The sequence below is a fragment of the Sciurus vulgaris genome, assembly GCF_902686455.1.
Source record: "Sciurus vulgaris genome assembly, chromosome: 11".
Classification (NCBI taxonomy): Eukaryota; Metazoa; Chordata; class Mammalia; order Rodentia; family Sciuridae; genus Sciurus; species Sciurus vulgaris.
The window spans coordinates 91,130,692-91,148,847 of NC_136472.1; the positions used below are offsets into that span (position 1 = coordinate 91,130,692).

The following is an 18,156-nucleotide window of genomic DNA, read 5'->3' on the forward strand; positions in this document are numbered from 1 at the left end:
AACTCCTTAGACATACTCCAGCCTAGCTTTATTTGTAATTTTCTTCTCATGAAAATTACAAAGTGTGTTCACTAAACCAACTTCACTGGGTGCCTTCAAATGTTCTGGTTCTGAGTACTCTGCTACAGGTTAGGGACACAACCACAAACAAAATACAGTCTTGGTTGTCAAGAAATTCACACACTGACTGGGAAGACAAACATAAATAATTGCATGCAGAATGTAAATTGTACTGTAAGAAGTATGTGCAAAGTAGAATGAGGACACAAAGAAAGAAACTTCAACTAAAAGTAGAGGCCCAGAAAGGCTTCTGTGGAGAGACAGGCATTAAATGGGTGCTGAAGGAGACAAAAAGCCAGGAAGGAGAAGTGCATTCCACACAGGCCTGGCACAGGCAAAGGTTCAAGTGAACTTCACTAGGCACAGGACCAGTAATTTCAGTCCAATATGACTAGAGCTTAGGAACATGCTTAGGAGGAAAAAGCTTAAGAGGCTGGTTTAGACCAGGTTCTATGAACACCCTAGTGCTAGCCCCCTCAAAAGTTTTGACTTGTTTCTATTAGTGCTAGGGAATTATTAAGCTGTTTCCAGCAGGAAAGCCATGCAAGATTGTGTTTTACGAAGATTGAGGAGAGCCTAGCTAGGATGTTGCAGCTGCAGGCCTACAAGTGATAACAAGGGATCAACTACAGCAATGACAGTGGGAGAGAAAAAAGGGACCAGATTACTTTTTGTGCACCACTCGCTATATAATTCATTCAGATCTCTAAAATTTATGAAATACAAACAACAGACAAGAGATCCAGCTATGTGCCAGAATCAAACCCAAACAGTCTAGCTTTAGACTGTAATCTTTACCCCCATACCCTACATTCCAGGACCCCTCAAATTTTAATGTGCAAACAAATCTCTCGGGGAATTTTATAATGGGTCTGACGTTGGGTCTAAGATTCTGCATTTTTTTTAATAATTTCCCAGGTGATAGAAATATCAAGTAATGTGGCTTAAGGATCATAAAACTACATTACTAGACTCTGAAAATTAATAAAGCTTTATTTACATAAATAAATAAATTTATTTACCCGCAATCGTATAAGAGGCTTCTCTGGCTGTCTAGAATTTCCCAGACGTTCCCGTTCAGCATTTTCAAGCATTTCTTCAATCTCAAAATAAAAATTAGATAAAACAAAGTATTACATTTAGTTTAAATCAGTTGAAAAATAGTTCATAATCCTACCACAGGAACTTTCTTGAATTACATAGTTATCTTCCCTTCCTAGGTTATTTATAACACCTTTTTAAATATACCTTCTAGTAATACTCTCACTGATTAATGTTCTTTGGTGAAAGTTCTCAATAATTTTTCAATCTCTGAATACTTTTATAAGAAAGTTTAAAACACTGCTTCTGCTCCAACTTTCTATTCATGTTTTGATATGACTTAGCCCTCATTTTATCATCTTAAAAGCAAATAGTTGGGGAGATAGCTCAGTTGGTAGAGTGCTTGCCTTGCAAGCACAAGGCCCTGGGTTCGATCCCCAGCACCGCAAAAAAAAAAAAAAAAAAAAGGACATAATTTAAAAGCAAATAAACCTAGTTTTTTCAGTCATATCAGGCAGCATATATAAGATTCTATGAACAAGACTTTTGGATTATCTCCTTTGGAAAAGTTCAAGCTATAAGAAAAATGTTTCAAATATCTGAAGTTGTCTCATGGTATAATACTTGACCTAAATTGTTCCTGAGGTCAGAACTGGGCTATAAGTATTTCAACATAATAACTTTCTTTCTTTTTAAAATAATATTTTTAGCTGTGGATGGACACAGTAGCTTTATTTTATTTATTTTTTTTAATGTGGTACTGAGAATCACACTCAGTGACTCACACATGCTAGGCGAGCACTCTACCACTGAGCCACAACCCAGCCCCACAATAACTTTCTAAAAGCTGAAGTCCTTTATCCATCTGAAATTATCTTAATCACCATGCATGCAACCCTTTTGAAAAAGGATTCTAGCAGTGCTTCCTTGTAACTTGGTTACTCCTCAGGAACAATAATAGAACAAATGTTTTTGTCCTTAAATCTCTTCCAAGCCTAAGATTTTATAATCTTCTCCTTCAAGCTATATGTAACAATGCAGTCCAAAAAGAATTTACAATGATGAGGTTTTATATCTGTAGTATTCAGTATGGTTGCCACAAACCACAAATATATAGAGAAACTGGAATTGGTATAATGAAGTAAATTTTTAATTTAATTTTAATTAATTATATTTAAATAGTCACATGAGCTATTAACTACCATCCTGAACAACACAGAGCTATAAGACTATGATATAGATAAATTATTTCAATTCAATGAGCATTTACAGAGCACCTATTTGCCAAGTATTTTTGATGTGTGCTAAAGGGAAAAGTTAAGAGATGAGTATTATCTGCTCATGCATATAAACAGTAATATAATTAAGTACAAAAAAAGAAACACAATAGCATGCGGAGGTAACAAATGGATCCTTTTTACTTTTGCTTTTGCCAGCATCCACTCTCCTCTCTGAATTCATGTGACCATTCGAAGTCCATGTAAATCTCACAGTGGAGGCAAAAGCCAAGGATCTCAATCAGAGATGGTTTTGGCCCCCAGGGCCACTGGCAAAATCTGGAAACAGTTAAATCATGTCTAGGAGAAAAAGGAGTGACTGGCATCTACTAAGGCCAAGGAGGACACTGTTAAATATCCTATACTGTACAGAATAGTTTCCCACAACAAACAATATTTAATCTAAAATGTCATTTGTGCCAGGGTTGAGGTACATGCCTCAGGCTGAGATAATATAAATTCAAAATCAATCCATGTATTTTTCATCTCCCTGATTCAGGGATTGTATTTAGGGATCCATTCCTCACCTCAAGACAGTAAAATTCAATGTTCAGGGTTTATTTGGAACCACTAGGAAAAATAATTCTTCCAGCTGTAACGATAATGGAAGTCTGTGGGCCACCATTTGAGAATGTCTTCCTTATAATAAAGTTTAGCATAGAAACCATTAGTGTGAGTGGTAGCATAAAAAAAGAGAGAAATCCACAACCTTAAGCATGAATTTCTGGGATCAATTTCCTTGAAACCATCATACTCTTAAAATTTTTTAGTTATGTAAGCTACACTTTGCTTATACAGCTCTGGCATTGGATGAACTACTTTATCTGAGGTTTAGGTCATTGTGCATAAATTGTGGATGGTAAGGCTAGAGGTATAGTTCAATGACAGAGTGTCTGCCTACCAGGCAGGAGGGCCTAGCATTGATCCCCAACACTGCAAGGAAAAAAAAAAAAGTTGATCCTAACTGTCTAGAACCCTGTTGCAGGGCACCATCCATGGGCAGCAAATAAAGCCAGGCTTGGTCCATAAGACACCAGAATCTGGCTCTCAGGAACTGGCAATCATGAATATTGTTCCAGATTGCCTGGAGTATATGGTTTCCGTGCAGATTGGTTCACAGCTGGAATTTACAAACCCTAGATGTGCCAATGACCCACTAAAGCAAAATGGCTTGCTTAACTCCCCGCATCCTGTTTCTCACAGAAGAAGCTCCAACTGGTCCCCCTTTGATCTGTACCACTATAAATAAAGAGAATGTGGGTTCCTCCATTGTATTAGAACCAGACCCTTAGCATGGCTCAATCCGTCACACCCCCTGATTCAAAATGTGATTGTCTCCCGTGTTTTTTTCTATTAAATAAATTTCTGAGCGATTAATTTACAGTGAGCTCATCCTTCCAACAGGAACCCTTTTTACTGCCCACTCAGGCCGTGTGGCGACACCTTGTTGAATGATTTAATGCTAAATGCTGTCAACAGTGCACAGCATAGAGAGGTAGTCAGTAAATATTAGTGTTAACAAGTATTACTGCTGTCATCACTACCTTACATGATTTTTGTAAGAATAAAATGTAAAGTAGGAAAGTTGGCACAGAGTAAGAACTAAATAAAAGTCAGCAATTAATGTTGCTAAGTTGTCAACCTAAATTTTATTAAAAGCATTCACCCAACTTTAGATTAGTAGCATTTCCAGATTTCCTACACAGGTTTATGGGTGGTGAGTTGCACAGATAGGGAAGGCTTGGGCTTATGCTGAAGCTGTAGGGTATAAAGGAAACACATTTTAAGATTTTCTGTGGGGTAGATATCAGGGTGAAAGATATGCCTAATGGAGATTATTAGAGAGGCTCTGTACCACAATATCCTCCCATTGTCAATCAAATCACTGCCCACTGTCATAAGTGAAACAAGCCAATTATCAAATCAGGATTAAAAAGAAGAAAAAGATCATAAGTATTTTTTTAAAAGAAGGAAAGAAATTGGGGGGGAAAGGGTTTAATTGCAGTTATTTCCTATTTCTAGCATTCCTTTATCCCAATGATGTAAAGGGAAAAAAAGGGGGTCCCTGACACATCTAAATGCATTTACTAAACAAATGGTCTCACCAACTTTGTGAGAATGTAATAAATACAAAGGCTTCCCTCTACTCTACTGAATTACTTTATTGAAGGTAAATAATTTCTCAACTAACATAGATCCTCATTGACTTTATCTAAAAGAATTACCTTCTCCAAACAGAAGCTTTGAATGGCTTGGGTTACTTTAGGATTATCTGGGTTAAAAATATCTGGATGATTAGCTAGAACAATATCCTCCATAAAAAACTGCCGAACTGTGTGAAGAGGGATCTTCTGCATATTCATTTTCCTCCCTTTAACACGGAGCAAACCAACATGTCTGAAAAGGGAGAAAAACGAAAGCTTAATCACAACATCAATTTCCCCAAGAAAACATTCATATCAGAGCTACCATATTTATAATTTTCTATATTTCCTTATAAAATTATACCTTAAAAATAAATGTTTCTCTCAGTATAATCTTAATAGCATTTTTACAGGGAAAAAACTGTAAACATTCTTCTTTCTCAGAATAAAATCATTTGTCATTTTTCCTCTCTAAGCAAATTACAGTCTTACAAGGGAAGACAGAACTAAGTATAATAAAATGTTATCAGGAAAATGATAAAATTAATTTACAGCAGAGCTACAGAGGAAAAAAACCAACAAACACATATCCTATAAGCCTCCTATTATAACAATCTGAATGCCAATAGATTCCAAGAGTAAAACCCTTTAAAAATTGAGTTCAGGCACTGTTAACTGCTTTTTAAAATCACACCACTTTGTCAAAGAGTTAAGAGATTAGCTATATTATCCTATTGCATTTACAACTAGAAAAATCTCAATTAAGGGATTTTATGGGAATTTGTTTATAAATGAACTTTGTGAATTAGGAACCATCAACATAGCATCAAATTTAAAATTTAATAAATAAAAATGTTAGTCTTGAATTCACCTAATGAACAGCAAAATTAACATCAACTGGTTGAAAACATCTCGTTGAAAATGGCTTAAAATCTGGGAAAACAGTAAAACTACATAGAAGGTTGCTACCTTCATAAATAAATCTACCATATATTGCCAGTACCTTGAACCCATGGGATGATAAGTAGATTACAACAAGGATTTCTTTAAAATTGATTTGGAACATGTAACAATGACTCACTTCTTCACAGCTTCTCCTGGGGAAAGAGAAGTAACCACTGAGCTTCCAGGCTGTGATACATAAAAGAGCTGCTGCTCATTTTTGGTTGGAGCTATTTTACACTCGTGTTCATGGCCCCAAATAACAAGATCAATGAAGTCATCCAAAAACTGTTCTGGAATGAAGTTCGTACTTCCATGTTTACTCCTATACGAAGATTTTTAAAAATAAATTCACAGCAATATAGAAAAATTCCATATTAAATAAGTCTATACAGATCTTTCTCCGTTCACTAATGATTTATTACATCATTCTTTGTGCCAAAAACTGCCCATGGAATTGGAAATGCAAAAATAATCAATATCCACTTTTTGACTTTTAGGTAGTGACAGACTAGCACAGTACAGTCAAGTAGTATGTCAAGAGAATGTGTTCAATTCTACATTCAAGGAGTCACAATGGCTTTACAGAGAAAGGTTCCCCAACTTTGGTCAAGTCAGGAAAGCATGAGCACTGTCAACAGGAAAAATCCACAAACTTGATCTCATTATATGCCCCCAAAAAGTGAAAATGAAAATGAAATAAATCTAAACTTTATAATATAAAAACACATTTCTAAATGTGGTCAAACCTTTTTTATTTTTCTTAGGTAGGGACGGGAAATGAACCCAGGGGTTCTTTACCTCTGAGCTACAACCCCAGCCCTTCCCCAGCCCTTTCTAATCCTGAGAAAGGACCTCACTAAGTTGATAAGGCTGGCCTCAAACTTGAGATCCTCCTTCCTCAGGCCTCTAGGCAGACTGGGCTACAGGTGTGCACCACAGTACCCAGCCAACCAACCATTTTTTAACATAATCTGTTTCTTTTATGGATTATAAAAATCTGAGATAAAATGTCAATTTAAGACGAGATAAGAGTTTTCAATATTAAATAAAATATCATAAAAGTGCTTTGCAAATTATAATTTTATAGTTAGAAAAGTTGTTACCCAATAAGAAAAAACAGGAAGAAAAACTTTTCCCTTACATTAAATTATATCACTGGGTATTTAAGTGAAAGTGCTCAAATACTTTAACCTAGCATTCATTTGATCAAAACCAACATTCATTCATTTAACTAACAAATATTTAGTCGGGGTCTGAAATGTGTCCAGTGCACCAGGCAGTGAACACAGCAGTGAACAAAATCCTTACATGTGTGTGTGTACATAAATATAACTTATCAAGCAGTGATAGATGCTCATCATAAAGAAAAATAAAAGAGTGAAAGGGAAGGGATGCTAACTCTGTATACATAGGGTAGTCAGGAAAGGTCTCTCCAAGGAGTAAAAATGAGCAAAGAACTGAGATGAGGGATCAGTATGCAGGGAAAGAGCAGATGGCAAAGGTGCTGAAGTAGCAATGTGTTCCATGGGTCCAAGAAACATCATGGAGATTAATATAGGTGAACAGAATAATGCAGGGAAGACAGGAAATGAAATCAGGAAAGCAGCAGGCTTGTGTGTCTTAGAATGTTTTCATGTAAAAAGTAAACATTTGCTGGGCATAGTGGTGCATGCCTGTAATCCCAGTGACTCTGGACTGAGGCAGGAGGATCATAAGTTCAAGGTCAGTCTCAGCAATTTAGTGACCCTAAGTAACTAAGCGAGACCCTGTCTCAAAAAATAAAAAGGACTGGGAATGTAGTTCAGTGGTAAAGCACTCCTGGGTTCAAATTCCAGTTTTAAAAATAATCTAAGGTATGAGATCATGACAATTACTAAGAGAAAGAAGATAACTCTCAAATACATTATATCATGTGCCTTCATGGAGCACTGGCTCTTTCCTGGAATAAAGGGGGAAGATTATGCAGGTAGGCTGACTCTGATTTGTGACCTAGAGGTGGACCAAAACGTCCAAGTTGAAAGATTTTGCATGGCAAAGCCCTCCTCAGCTTCAGACTCTTCCTTCTTTTGAAGCAAAAGAAAAAAAAAACTGGTGAATGTAGGGAAACAAATAAAACCAGTACAGTATAGAACTTAAGAATTCTCACTCAATCTGAGAATATCTTTTGTTTTTATGACACTTAAGTAATAACAACAGAAGTATCTAAGAATGCAAAGGGTGGGAAATTAATCCAAGGGTGTTTAAAAAAAAAAAAATCACAAAACCACCATGAAGAAGGTGGGGAAGAGGAGTAAGCAACTTTGGAAAATGGTGTTTTGACTGAATGTAGTGAAGTTGTAGACAAAAAATATATAAATACTGTACCCTGGACCCTAGTTGGCAAATTTGTTTCTCAAAGGGTTATGGTTTAGTAATTATGAAATTACCTCACACACCTGTAATCCCAGTGACTCGGGAGGCTGAGGCAGGAGGACTGCCAAGTTCAAACGCAGCCTCAGCAACTTAGCAAGGCCTTAAGCAACTCAGCAAGAACCTGTCTCTAATGAAATATAAAAAGGGGCTGGAAATGTGGCTCAGGCGTTAAGCATCCCTGGGTTCAATCCCTAGTACCAAAACAAAACAAAACACCTTACACATAAACCTGGATCAAAAACACAGGTAAGCTGGGTGTGATGGCACACACCTATAATCCCAGAGGCTCAGGAGGCTGAAACAGGCGGATCACGTGTTCAAAGCTAGCCTCAGCAAAATCAAGGCGCTAAGCAACTCAGTGAGACCCTGTCTCTAAATAAAAGATAAAATAGGGCTGGGGATGTGGCTCAGTGGTCAAGTGCTCCTGAGTTCAATCTCCAGACCAAAAACAAACAAACAAACAAAAATCAAACAAGTAAATACATTACAGATAATACAATCCAGGTTTCTGTTAGAGAAAAAATTTACAAATAAAGCAAGGGGGAAGAAAAAAATGAACCTTGGAGGTCTGGATTAGAATCAGCCTGAATTTATGATTGCATTTTTAAACATATACATAATTAGAAATAGAAATACAGGTATATATATATGCATGCATCACTACACATATAAAAATCTTTATTCCTTTACTCTGTTTGCACCAAGGGCTGAGAGAGCCACAGAAGCAACAAGCACAACTAGGTATATGGGCACATGTGAGCTTCTAAATACTACTTTGCAAAAAAGGAATCAGAGCTCCTTGGAGAAGTGGCTGATTCCAAGGCTAGGGCAAGAAAACACAAAGGTGAGACTATAGCATCTTGAGTGCAAAGAAGCTAAGGCTATAGTCACCAAAAAATGAAAGAAAAAAAGAAAAGAAAGGAAAGGGGTAAAATGAAAGAAACGCAGAAGCCAACATAAAAGAGCCTCCAATGGTCACAGCAAGAATAATTTATTGGACTGTACCTCAAAGAATAAAATAAATATCCTTAAGCCCATAATGACCTGTATAAATGAGTAAAGGGATTTAAAAAAATCTTCCTTACAAAGAATTCCAATTACTAAATACAGAAAGAATAAATTAAAATATTTTAAAACACCACAATTATAATACCACACTATTAATTACTGGAAAAATGATGATCCCAAGGATGCCAAGATTAGTAGGTAAATTTTAAGGTGATAATTGATCATGACTACTGATATATAGTCTCCAAGTATTTTTCCCAAAATGTTCATTAATTACAAAGTAGAAAATGAGAATTTTATACTGGAGAAATCTGGACCACCTCTTAATCAAATGATGGTTAGCACTACTAGCAATGAGACAAAGCAACATCACATGTTGACTACTTATTCCCTGATCAATGCTGCCTTCTATCTTTCATTCTGGCTTAAATCTGGAACAATTAAGAGTTTTCCTTTCAACTCTTCCTTACTTCGGCATAGTACAAAGTGTGGCAGAACTGGGAAGACTCCAAAGAAAAGGAACAACTCCAAGTGTAAAGTTACATAGCAATCACACATAACAAATCTCTGCCTGGCTTTTCCTTTGAAACTCACCTTGTTTATTTGAGAACGTACATAAAGCAATGCAAATCTGCATCCTTCTTTGACCCAGCACTTGAAATAAGTCTACATTCATTAAATGTGGAATAATCTGCATTCAATAAATATATTCAATAAATAAATTATAGGCCCCAAATCCCTTGGATTCTTCCTCGACAATGTCCTAGGTCTGTCTCTTCTGTGTCAGTTTCACTGTCATCACTATTTCCACTTCACATTTCCTACTACGATAATCATATAAATCTTGCTTCTTCAAGTCTCTCTTCCTGTCATTCAATTCTGTACCCTACCAACAGATTAAACTTCTTCAACTACTAGCAAAAAACTAATCCTGCTATATTTACATATTCTGGAAAGACCTTTTTTCATATACTCAACAGAAAACGTGTACGAAATGTTTGCAACAGCAAGGTTTTAAAAAGCAAAATGAAAACTGGAAATAAAAGTGTGTACTGGCAGGAGAAAAAATAACTGTACACATCAATAAAAATGAGTTATAAATCTAAACAACAAAAATGGATGAAACTCAGTAATACAATGTTGAACATAAGTTGTCTAAAATATATAGCATCATTCCAGTTACACTAAAACTAAATAAAATACCAATTATGGCTATACATGTGATTAACAATAAAGAAAAGCAATGGATATTAATTCAAAGCTGCAATTCAAAGCTAGGCTATGGGGAAGCAGATGAGATCATAAAAAGTGAATGGGACAATGCACTGGTAAGATTCTACTTTTTTTTAATGTTTTATTTTTATTTTTATTTGTCAATAGACCTTTATTCTTTTTATATTTATTTATTTATTTATTTATTTTTATATGCAGTGCTGAGAGTCAAACCAGTGTCTCACACATGCTAGGCAAGTGCTCTACCACTGACTATAACCCCAGCCCCAAGATTCTACTTTTTGCTGAATTCATTTATTCTTTTATTCATTTATTCATTCATTCATTTATTCTTATGCCTCATCCACATGGTACAAATCTTCTTTTATAGAAATTAATATACACTAAAAACAATTTCAAAATGATGTCACACGAAGTAAGTCCAAGTTTTGCCTGATTCTGACATCTTAAAAGAATAGGGGCATTATTCACTGAAGCAGGTTAGCTTGGAAACAAATCTAGGGAACCTCCATACTTGGCTCAACATTTTTCAAAGAATTTCTTTACCTGTTTTGATGAATCACAAATAAGTTAAACCAAGAGTTCTCATCTTCTTTTGGTCTCAACATTGTTACTTTTTTATTGACAAACATTCGGTAGAGCCTTTCATCAGGAATGGACCCTGAAATAGACATTATGTTATTTTGAAATTATTTTCTTACTCTGGCTTGAAAAAAGAATGCTTTTCTTCTAAATTATGCATTTCTCAAAGTATTTCATTTTACTATTTAGAGATATATTTAAATTCTGGAATAAGTTATAAGTGCTATCATGTATAAATGTTATGTTTCAGGGCTGGGGAGACAGCTCAGTTGGCAAAGTGCTTGCCTTATAAGCACAAGGCCCTGGGTTTGATGCCCAGCACCACAAAAAAAAAAAAAAAAAAAAAAAAAAAAATTATGTTTCAGATTCTTACATGATAGCAGTTAGTTACATTCAAAGAACACATTTCATTTCAGAGATATATACCCTCAAAATCAGGGAAGCATAAACTAAAAAGTGAATTTCCTATACTTAAATTCTTATTAAAATCCTCAGTAATACTATTTTTCACTATCCCTTTATTATAAATTATAGGCAAATATACTTTTAATCTAAGATACACATTACTGCATGCAGAGATATTTAAAAAGTTTAGATAAAAAATGTATTTTAGCATAGTATTTCTACGTATGTTGTGATTTTAAATTAAAATATTTTGCTTTTTAATAATTCAATATTTTTCAAATAACTCGTTACATGTACACCACAGGCTCGCCTCAGTCTAGTGAAGGACAACAAACAAGTAAACAAAATAATAACAAATTGTAAATATTATAAAAAAGAGGGAAAGCCAGGATGATAAAATGAAGAATAACAGTTTGGGGTGGGAAAGAGGGACAAAGTTGCTATTTTATATAATGATTACAGAAGAAAAGCCAACAATACAATAATGTAGCCCAGCTCCTAAAGAAAATACCTTGCTATGGCAATTGGAATAAGAACTGAGGTAGAATGCAGAACATATATAACTGGAGATAAAAGTCAAGGTATGCAATGCCCAGGGCATTAGACAACTGACTTACTCAGGTATCGAAGCACTGAGAACACTGACAAAATCTAAAGATAGGCAGGTAAAAAGTTTGAGGGAAAAGGAGGGCAGTTCAGCCAGAAGACATAAGCTTTAAAGGAGGAGGGTATTTGGAGACATGAAAGAGAGCAGTGGTGGGGAACAGGAAGAGTGACCCCCACTTCTGCACAAAAGCCCATGATAAGAGAACTACAAGGGACCTAACAAACACAGACACCCAGCTGGGCTTCAGAGAAGGTCAGAAAGTAGAGGCAACATTCAGAAGAGACTGTCAATGCTGGAATAACACTGATTATAAAGAATTCCAGAATTTAATAGTGAAAGGAAAAAGGATGGGATGGAGATAAAGTCCAGCTAAAGAAGGCATATCAGGACACAATGAGCCTTTGGGAGAAAATGGTTCACTAAGGAGATGTATCTCTGGTGGTAACTGAGGCATAACTGGGTCTGTCTTTAGTCTGAACATAGGAGAAATCGTTTTCTGGAGATGTGATCTCTACCACTGCAGTGATTAAAACTGCTAATTGCTTTTTAAAAAGTGTATTTTGGGGCTAGGGAGATAGCTCAGGTGGTAGAGTGCTTGTCTTGCAAGCACAATGCCCTGGGTTCAATCCCCAGTACCGCGAAAAAAAAAAAACGTGTATTTCACTTCCTGCTCTATTGCTTGCAGAAGCAGATGTTAAGAACATAATAAATGGACTTAAAGCACATTTATTTCTGGCCTCAAAAATACCTGAGATACAAAATACACAAAATAATGAATGTACTCTTTAAAAATAATCTTTGGTCTTTCATTCACATGGAATCAAGCCTCACAAATAAGCTTCTGTCTACTGAACACAAATAAACTAAAGATAGTGAAGTTGATAAAGCAAATGCTTATCTTTAGAGATGATAGCTCTTAGACTAGCACTATCCAATAGACATATAATGTTAGGTACTAATTCATTCTAAATATATAATTTTAAATTTTCTACTAGACATTAAAACAAGTAAAAGAGGAAGACAAATTTAATTTTACTTATCTAATATGTTAATAAAGATGTGTTACATTTTTTTCTCAGTCTTTGAAATCTGGTGTGTACTTTACATTGATAGCCACATTTCAAGTGTTTGATATCTACCTGAGGCTAGTGGCTACCATAATGAACAGTGATGTTTTAGATTTTTCAAAGATTTCTAAGATACCAAAATGAAGTTTTGCTAATTATTCTATAATTCTAATATTCAGGATTCTACATCTAAGCTTAAAAGAAAAAAACTCAAAACAATAAACAGATCCTAAAGGATAGCTACATTTTCACCAAAATTGCTATTAAGTATTAATAGCTATTGGCTCTTACAAATACTAAAAGATTTTTTATCAAAATCTTCCAACATTTTTTACAGACACCAACAAGGAATAAGGAAATTTGTTCTGCTTTTTTCTGAAGGGTTACAAAAATATCTCCAAAATTCCATTTCACAATGGTTAAGCAATTGTTTATTGATATAAATGGTAAAATGAAACCATCTTACCTAAACCATATAAAGCAATTTTTGTGGTTCCTTTTTGAAGCAAAACTGGACTAATATCTATCTTCTCCACAGACATTGAACGTCCAAAGTGATTTATAAATCCAGCACAACTTAAAATATCCAGGGCACAGAGCGCATCTGCCTATGCAAAATATTTTCAAAGAATATTAATATGTATGTAAAACTAAACATTCTGCAAAAATACCAAACTACCTTTTACCAGCATACTCCATGTACTACCCGCCTTATCTAAAATGCTTGGGACCAGAAGTATTTCAGATTGTGGGGAATTTTGGAATTTTGGAATGTTTCCATAGATTTTTGCCAACTGAGAATCCCTAATCTAAAAATCCAAAATCAGAAAAGTTCAAAACTTTTTGAGCAGGCAGTTTCAGATTTTAGAGCATTTTGGATTTTTATTTTTTAATTAGGGATATTCAACTTGTAGTTACAGAAATATAGATTAGGATATTATCTTCTCAAAATTCCAATATTAAAAGTATTCAATACCTTTTTTCTACTATAAATTACCTACAGCAAATGAACTCATACACTAAATGCCAAATAAACATTTCACTCCAACTAATTGGTGTCTTGGCCAATAAAAAAGTAAAAATCAACTTAAAATAAGTGCTTTGTAATTTTAAGCAGACATTTTGAAATCAGGGAAAAAAGACTATAGGTAATTAGTGGCTTTAAATATTTATAACCAGATAAAATATTTTCAGTTTAGGACCTCTAGTCTTACCTCCATGACGAATAGGTAATAAAATAATCTAATTTAGATTTAAAGACGTTCATGTAATAATCATATCCTATAGGTGATATATTAAAGAGACATAGAAGCACTAGAGAACGCTACACAAATATTGTTTATTTCTCCTTGCTACTCATTGTTAAACTCAGTTCTAATGAAATAAAAGCATAGCTTGTATACCAATTCTTACTCTACATTTTTTTGAAAAACTCTAAACAGTAGTATAAATGCTTATATTAGTGGTAACAAGTCAATCTAAATTCTTGACTAAATTTGACTACAAATTGCTGAGGAAAAGGAAAGAAATGCTTTCCACAGATAAACTAAACTGATCATTTCTAAAATTTCAACAAACTATAAGAAAATAATAATTACCCCTGTGGGATCATCATGATTGCCATGAATACTAAACACTGGAATTGAGATGTTGAGATTGCCATCTTGATAATTCACCCATGGAAATCTTTAAAAAAAAGAAAAAGAAAAAGAAAGAAAGAAAGAAATCTAAAAGTTTCTATAAGAGACAAACTTGTGTTGCAAGACTCTCTTCCAAAAAAAAAATTCATGCAATTATAGGCACACTGTGCAACTTAAATTGGTAGATGACCACTAATTCAGAGCTTCAGCAAATATAATCATAGGTAACAATTCATTTTTAACCAAAGCTTGAAAATATCTCACAAAGTACTATATTTTAATGAAAACCCAATCACATTAAATGTGCTTCTGAAATGTATGAGAGTAGGAAATTAATAGGCCTTCAAAATTCTGAAAACCTTTCCATAAGGTTCATATTTGTCAGGAGGGCAGGAGAGAAAACACCTACAGTTTGGATTCCAAAAGACCTACGGTAAGGATCCTAGATCTATCACCTCCTACCTGCACAATTTAATCTCCCTCCCACTGTTGTCCCCAGTCATCCTATTCTTCTCAGAAGCAAATAATGTTAGCAATTTCTATTACATCTTTTCATTGTAACATATTCACTTAATACATTTCACTTAACATATTTTAAGTCATTCCACAGCAGTACTGTTAATGAGGAACTTCTTTCTGCTTTTGTGGTCACAAAATATTCCATTGTATGGCTCATGATACTGAATTTAAGCAGTACCCTATCAAAGGACATTTAGATTCTTTCTTGTCTTTTGTCTTATAAATAATGCTACAATGAATAATCTTGGAAAAGTTTCCCTCTTGAGAATGTATCTATAGAAAAATTCCTAAAGGACACTGTTGAGTCAAAAATATATGCATTTACAACTTTGACAACTACCAACAATTGCCCTCAACAGAGGTTGTTCACAATTCATTAAAATGTACAAAAGGGACAGATTCCCCAACCTTACCAACATAGAATGTTTTACCACGTTTTTAAACCTGTATGCCAATGCTCATTTTGGCAGCATATCCACAAAAATTTTAACCATACAGAGAAGATTAATATGGCCACTGCACAAGAATAACACACCAATTTATGAAGCATTACATATTAAAAAATCTGCATGCCAGTGGTTCTCAATCCTAGCTGCATCTTAGAATCATCTGGGGATGTTTTAAGAAGAACCAGTGCCCATGACACACTCCAAAAGAGATGTCCCTTGGGAAAAAGACAGGGCACAATACTTCAAAACTAGGTAACTTTAATGGGCACTCATGATTGAGAAGCACTGATCCAGGCCAACCTGACATAAGAAAAAAATATTTCAGTATAGTTTTGTTTTATATCTTTCATACAAGAGACATATAACTTCAATATGTTTAAGTGACATTCTATTTCCTATTCTGTCAACTATGTCCAAATTCTTTACCTATTTTCCAATAACTCAGATTTTTTAAGTGACTTGGAACTATCTCTTGGAAAATTAGGATCCTGAGACACCTCTGGAGACTGGAAGTTCATTGTCAGGAAAGGTATTGGAAACCTATAGGGTCACTATAAGCCTATACGGTGGAAACTGCAATACCCCAGATCTGCACTGATAGAGGGGAAGATACATTAACAACATGAAAAAACAAGGGAAGAAAAAGATCCAAACAAACCTAGATTCTATATTAATAGAACCCACTGACAGTATGGTAGAAGAAATGCCAGAAAAGGAGTTCAGATTATACATAATTAAAATGAATTGTGAAGCAAAGAATGAGATAAGAGAGCAAATGCAGGCAATGAATGATCACACCAATAAGCAGCTCCAAGAGCAACTGCAGGAAGCAAAAGATCATTTCAACAAAGAAATAGAGATTCTAAAAAAAAAAAAAAAAAAAAATGGAAATCCTTGAAATGAAGGAAACAATAAACCAAATAAAAAACTCAATGGAAAACATCAACAGATTAGACCACTTGGAAGACAGAACTTCAGACAATGAACACAAAATATTTAATCCTGAAAATAAAGTTCAAGAGAAGATGGTAAGAAATCATGACTAGAACCTCCAAGAACTATGGGACATCATGAAAAGACCAAATTTAAGAATTATTGGGATTGAGGAAGGCACAGAGATACAAACCAAAGGAATGAACAACCTATTCAATGAAATAATAGCAGAAAATTTCCCAAACCTGAAGAATGAAATGAAAAATCAACTACAAGAGGCTTACAGAACACCAAATATACAAAATCACAACAGATTCACAACAAGGCACATTATAATGAAAATGCCTAACATACAAAATAAAGATAGGATTTTGAAGACTAGGAAAGAAAAGCATCAGATTACATATAGGGGGAAACCAACACGGATATCAGCAGATTTCTCAGCCCAGACCCTAAAAGCTAGAAGGGCCTGGAAAAACATATTTCAAGCTCTGAAAGAACACGGTTGCCAATCAAGAATCCTATACCCAGCAAAACTAACCTTCAGATTTGAAGATCAACTAAAATACTTCCGTGATAAACAAAAGTTAAAAGAATTTATAAATAGAAAGCCTGTGCTACAGAATATTCTCAACAAAATATTCAATGAGGAGGAAATGAAAAACAACAATGTAGGTCAGCAAAGGGAGGAACTACCTTAAAAGAAAATCCATTCAAAGGAGAAACCAAGTCAAGTTAAAAACCAAAAATAAGCCCAAATGACTGGGAATACAAATCATGTCTCAATAATAACCCTGAACATTAATGGCCAAAACTCATCAATCAAAAAACATAGACTGTCAGAATGGATTAAAAAGAAAGACCCAACAATATGCTGCCTGCAAGAGACTCATCTCACAGAAAAAGACATCCACAGACCAAAGGTGAAAGGATGGGGAAAAACCTACCACGCACACGGACTCAGTAAAAAAGAAGGGGTTTCCATTCTTATTTCAGACAAAGTAGACTTCAAGCCAAAGTTAGTCAGAAGGGATAAAGAAGGACATTTCATACTGCTTAAGGGAACCATAAATTAGGAAGATATAACAAACATAAATATTTATGCCCCAAACAATGGTGCATCCACGTACATCAAACAAATTTTTCGCAATTGCAGGAATCAAGTAGACCACAACACAATAATTCTGAATGACTTTAACACACTGCTGTCACCACTGAATAGATCTTCCAAACAAAAACTAAACAAGGACATCGTAGAACTCAATAGTACAATCAATAAATTAGACTTAACAGACATATACAGAATATTCCATTCATCAATGAGCAAATTCACTTTTCTTCTCAGCAGCACATGAACCTTTTTGAAAATAGACCATATGATATGCCACAAAGAAGCCCTTAGGTAATGCAAAAAAATAGAGATACTGCCTTATGTTCTATCAGATAATGGAATGAAATTAAAAATCAATGACAAAAGCAAAAACAAATTACTCCAAAACCTGGAGACTAAATAATATGCTATTGAATGAAACACGGATAACAGAAAACATCAGGGAGGAGATAAGTTCTTAGAGGTAAATGAGAACGATGATACAGCATATCAAAATCTCTCGGACACTATGAAAGCAGTACTAAAAGGAAAATTCATTGCATGGAGCACATCCAAGAAAAGAATAAAAAGTCAACAACTAAATGACCTAACATTACAACTCAATGCCCTAGAAAAAGAAGAACAGAACAACACCAAAAGTAGTAAAAGATAGGAAATAGTTAAAATCAAAGCTGAAATCAATGAAATTAAAACAAAAGAAAAATTCAAAAAATTGACAAAACA

The 18,156-nt window shown here is 34.6% G+C and overlaps 1 protein-coding gene across 9 annotated transcripts in view; it reads right to left on the minus strand.

Moving 5' to 3' along the window:
* MRE11 (MRE11 homolog, double strand break repair nuclease) overlaps nt 1–18,156 on the minus strand; it is an 84,914-nt gene that overhangs the window by 41,325 nt on the left and 25,433 nt on the right. For 7 of the 9 annotated variants that reach the window (XM_079101954.1, XM_079101953.1, XM_079101952.1 and 4 more), the window contains 6 exons: nt 14,380–14,467; nt 13,248–13,389; nt 10,667–10,781; nt 5,604–5,789; nt 4,604–4,775; nt 1,083–1,163 (listed from right to left, as the gene is read on the minus strand). In XM_079101954.1, the coding sequence (XP_078958080.1) occupies nt 1,083–1,163; nt 4,604–4,775; nt 5,604–5,789; nt 10,667–10,781; nt 13,248–13,389; nt 14,380–14,467 (784 nt within the window). The remainder of the gene's footprint in view (nt 1–1,082; nt 1,164–4,603; nt 4,776–5,603; nt 5,790–10,666; nt 10,782–13,247; nt 13,390–14,379; nt 14,468–18,156) is intronic. The other 2 variants (XM_079101956.1, XM_079101959.1) reach the window with 1 other exon arrangement.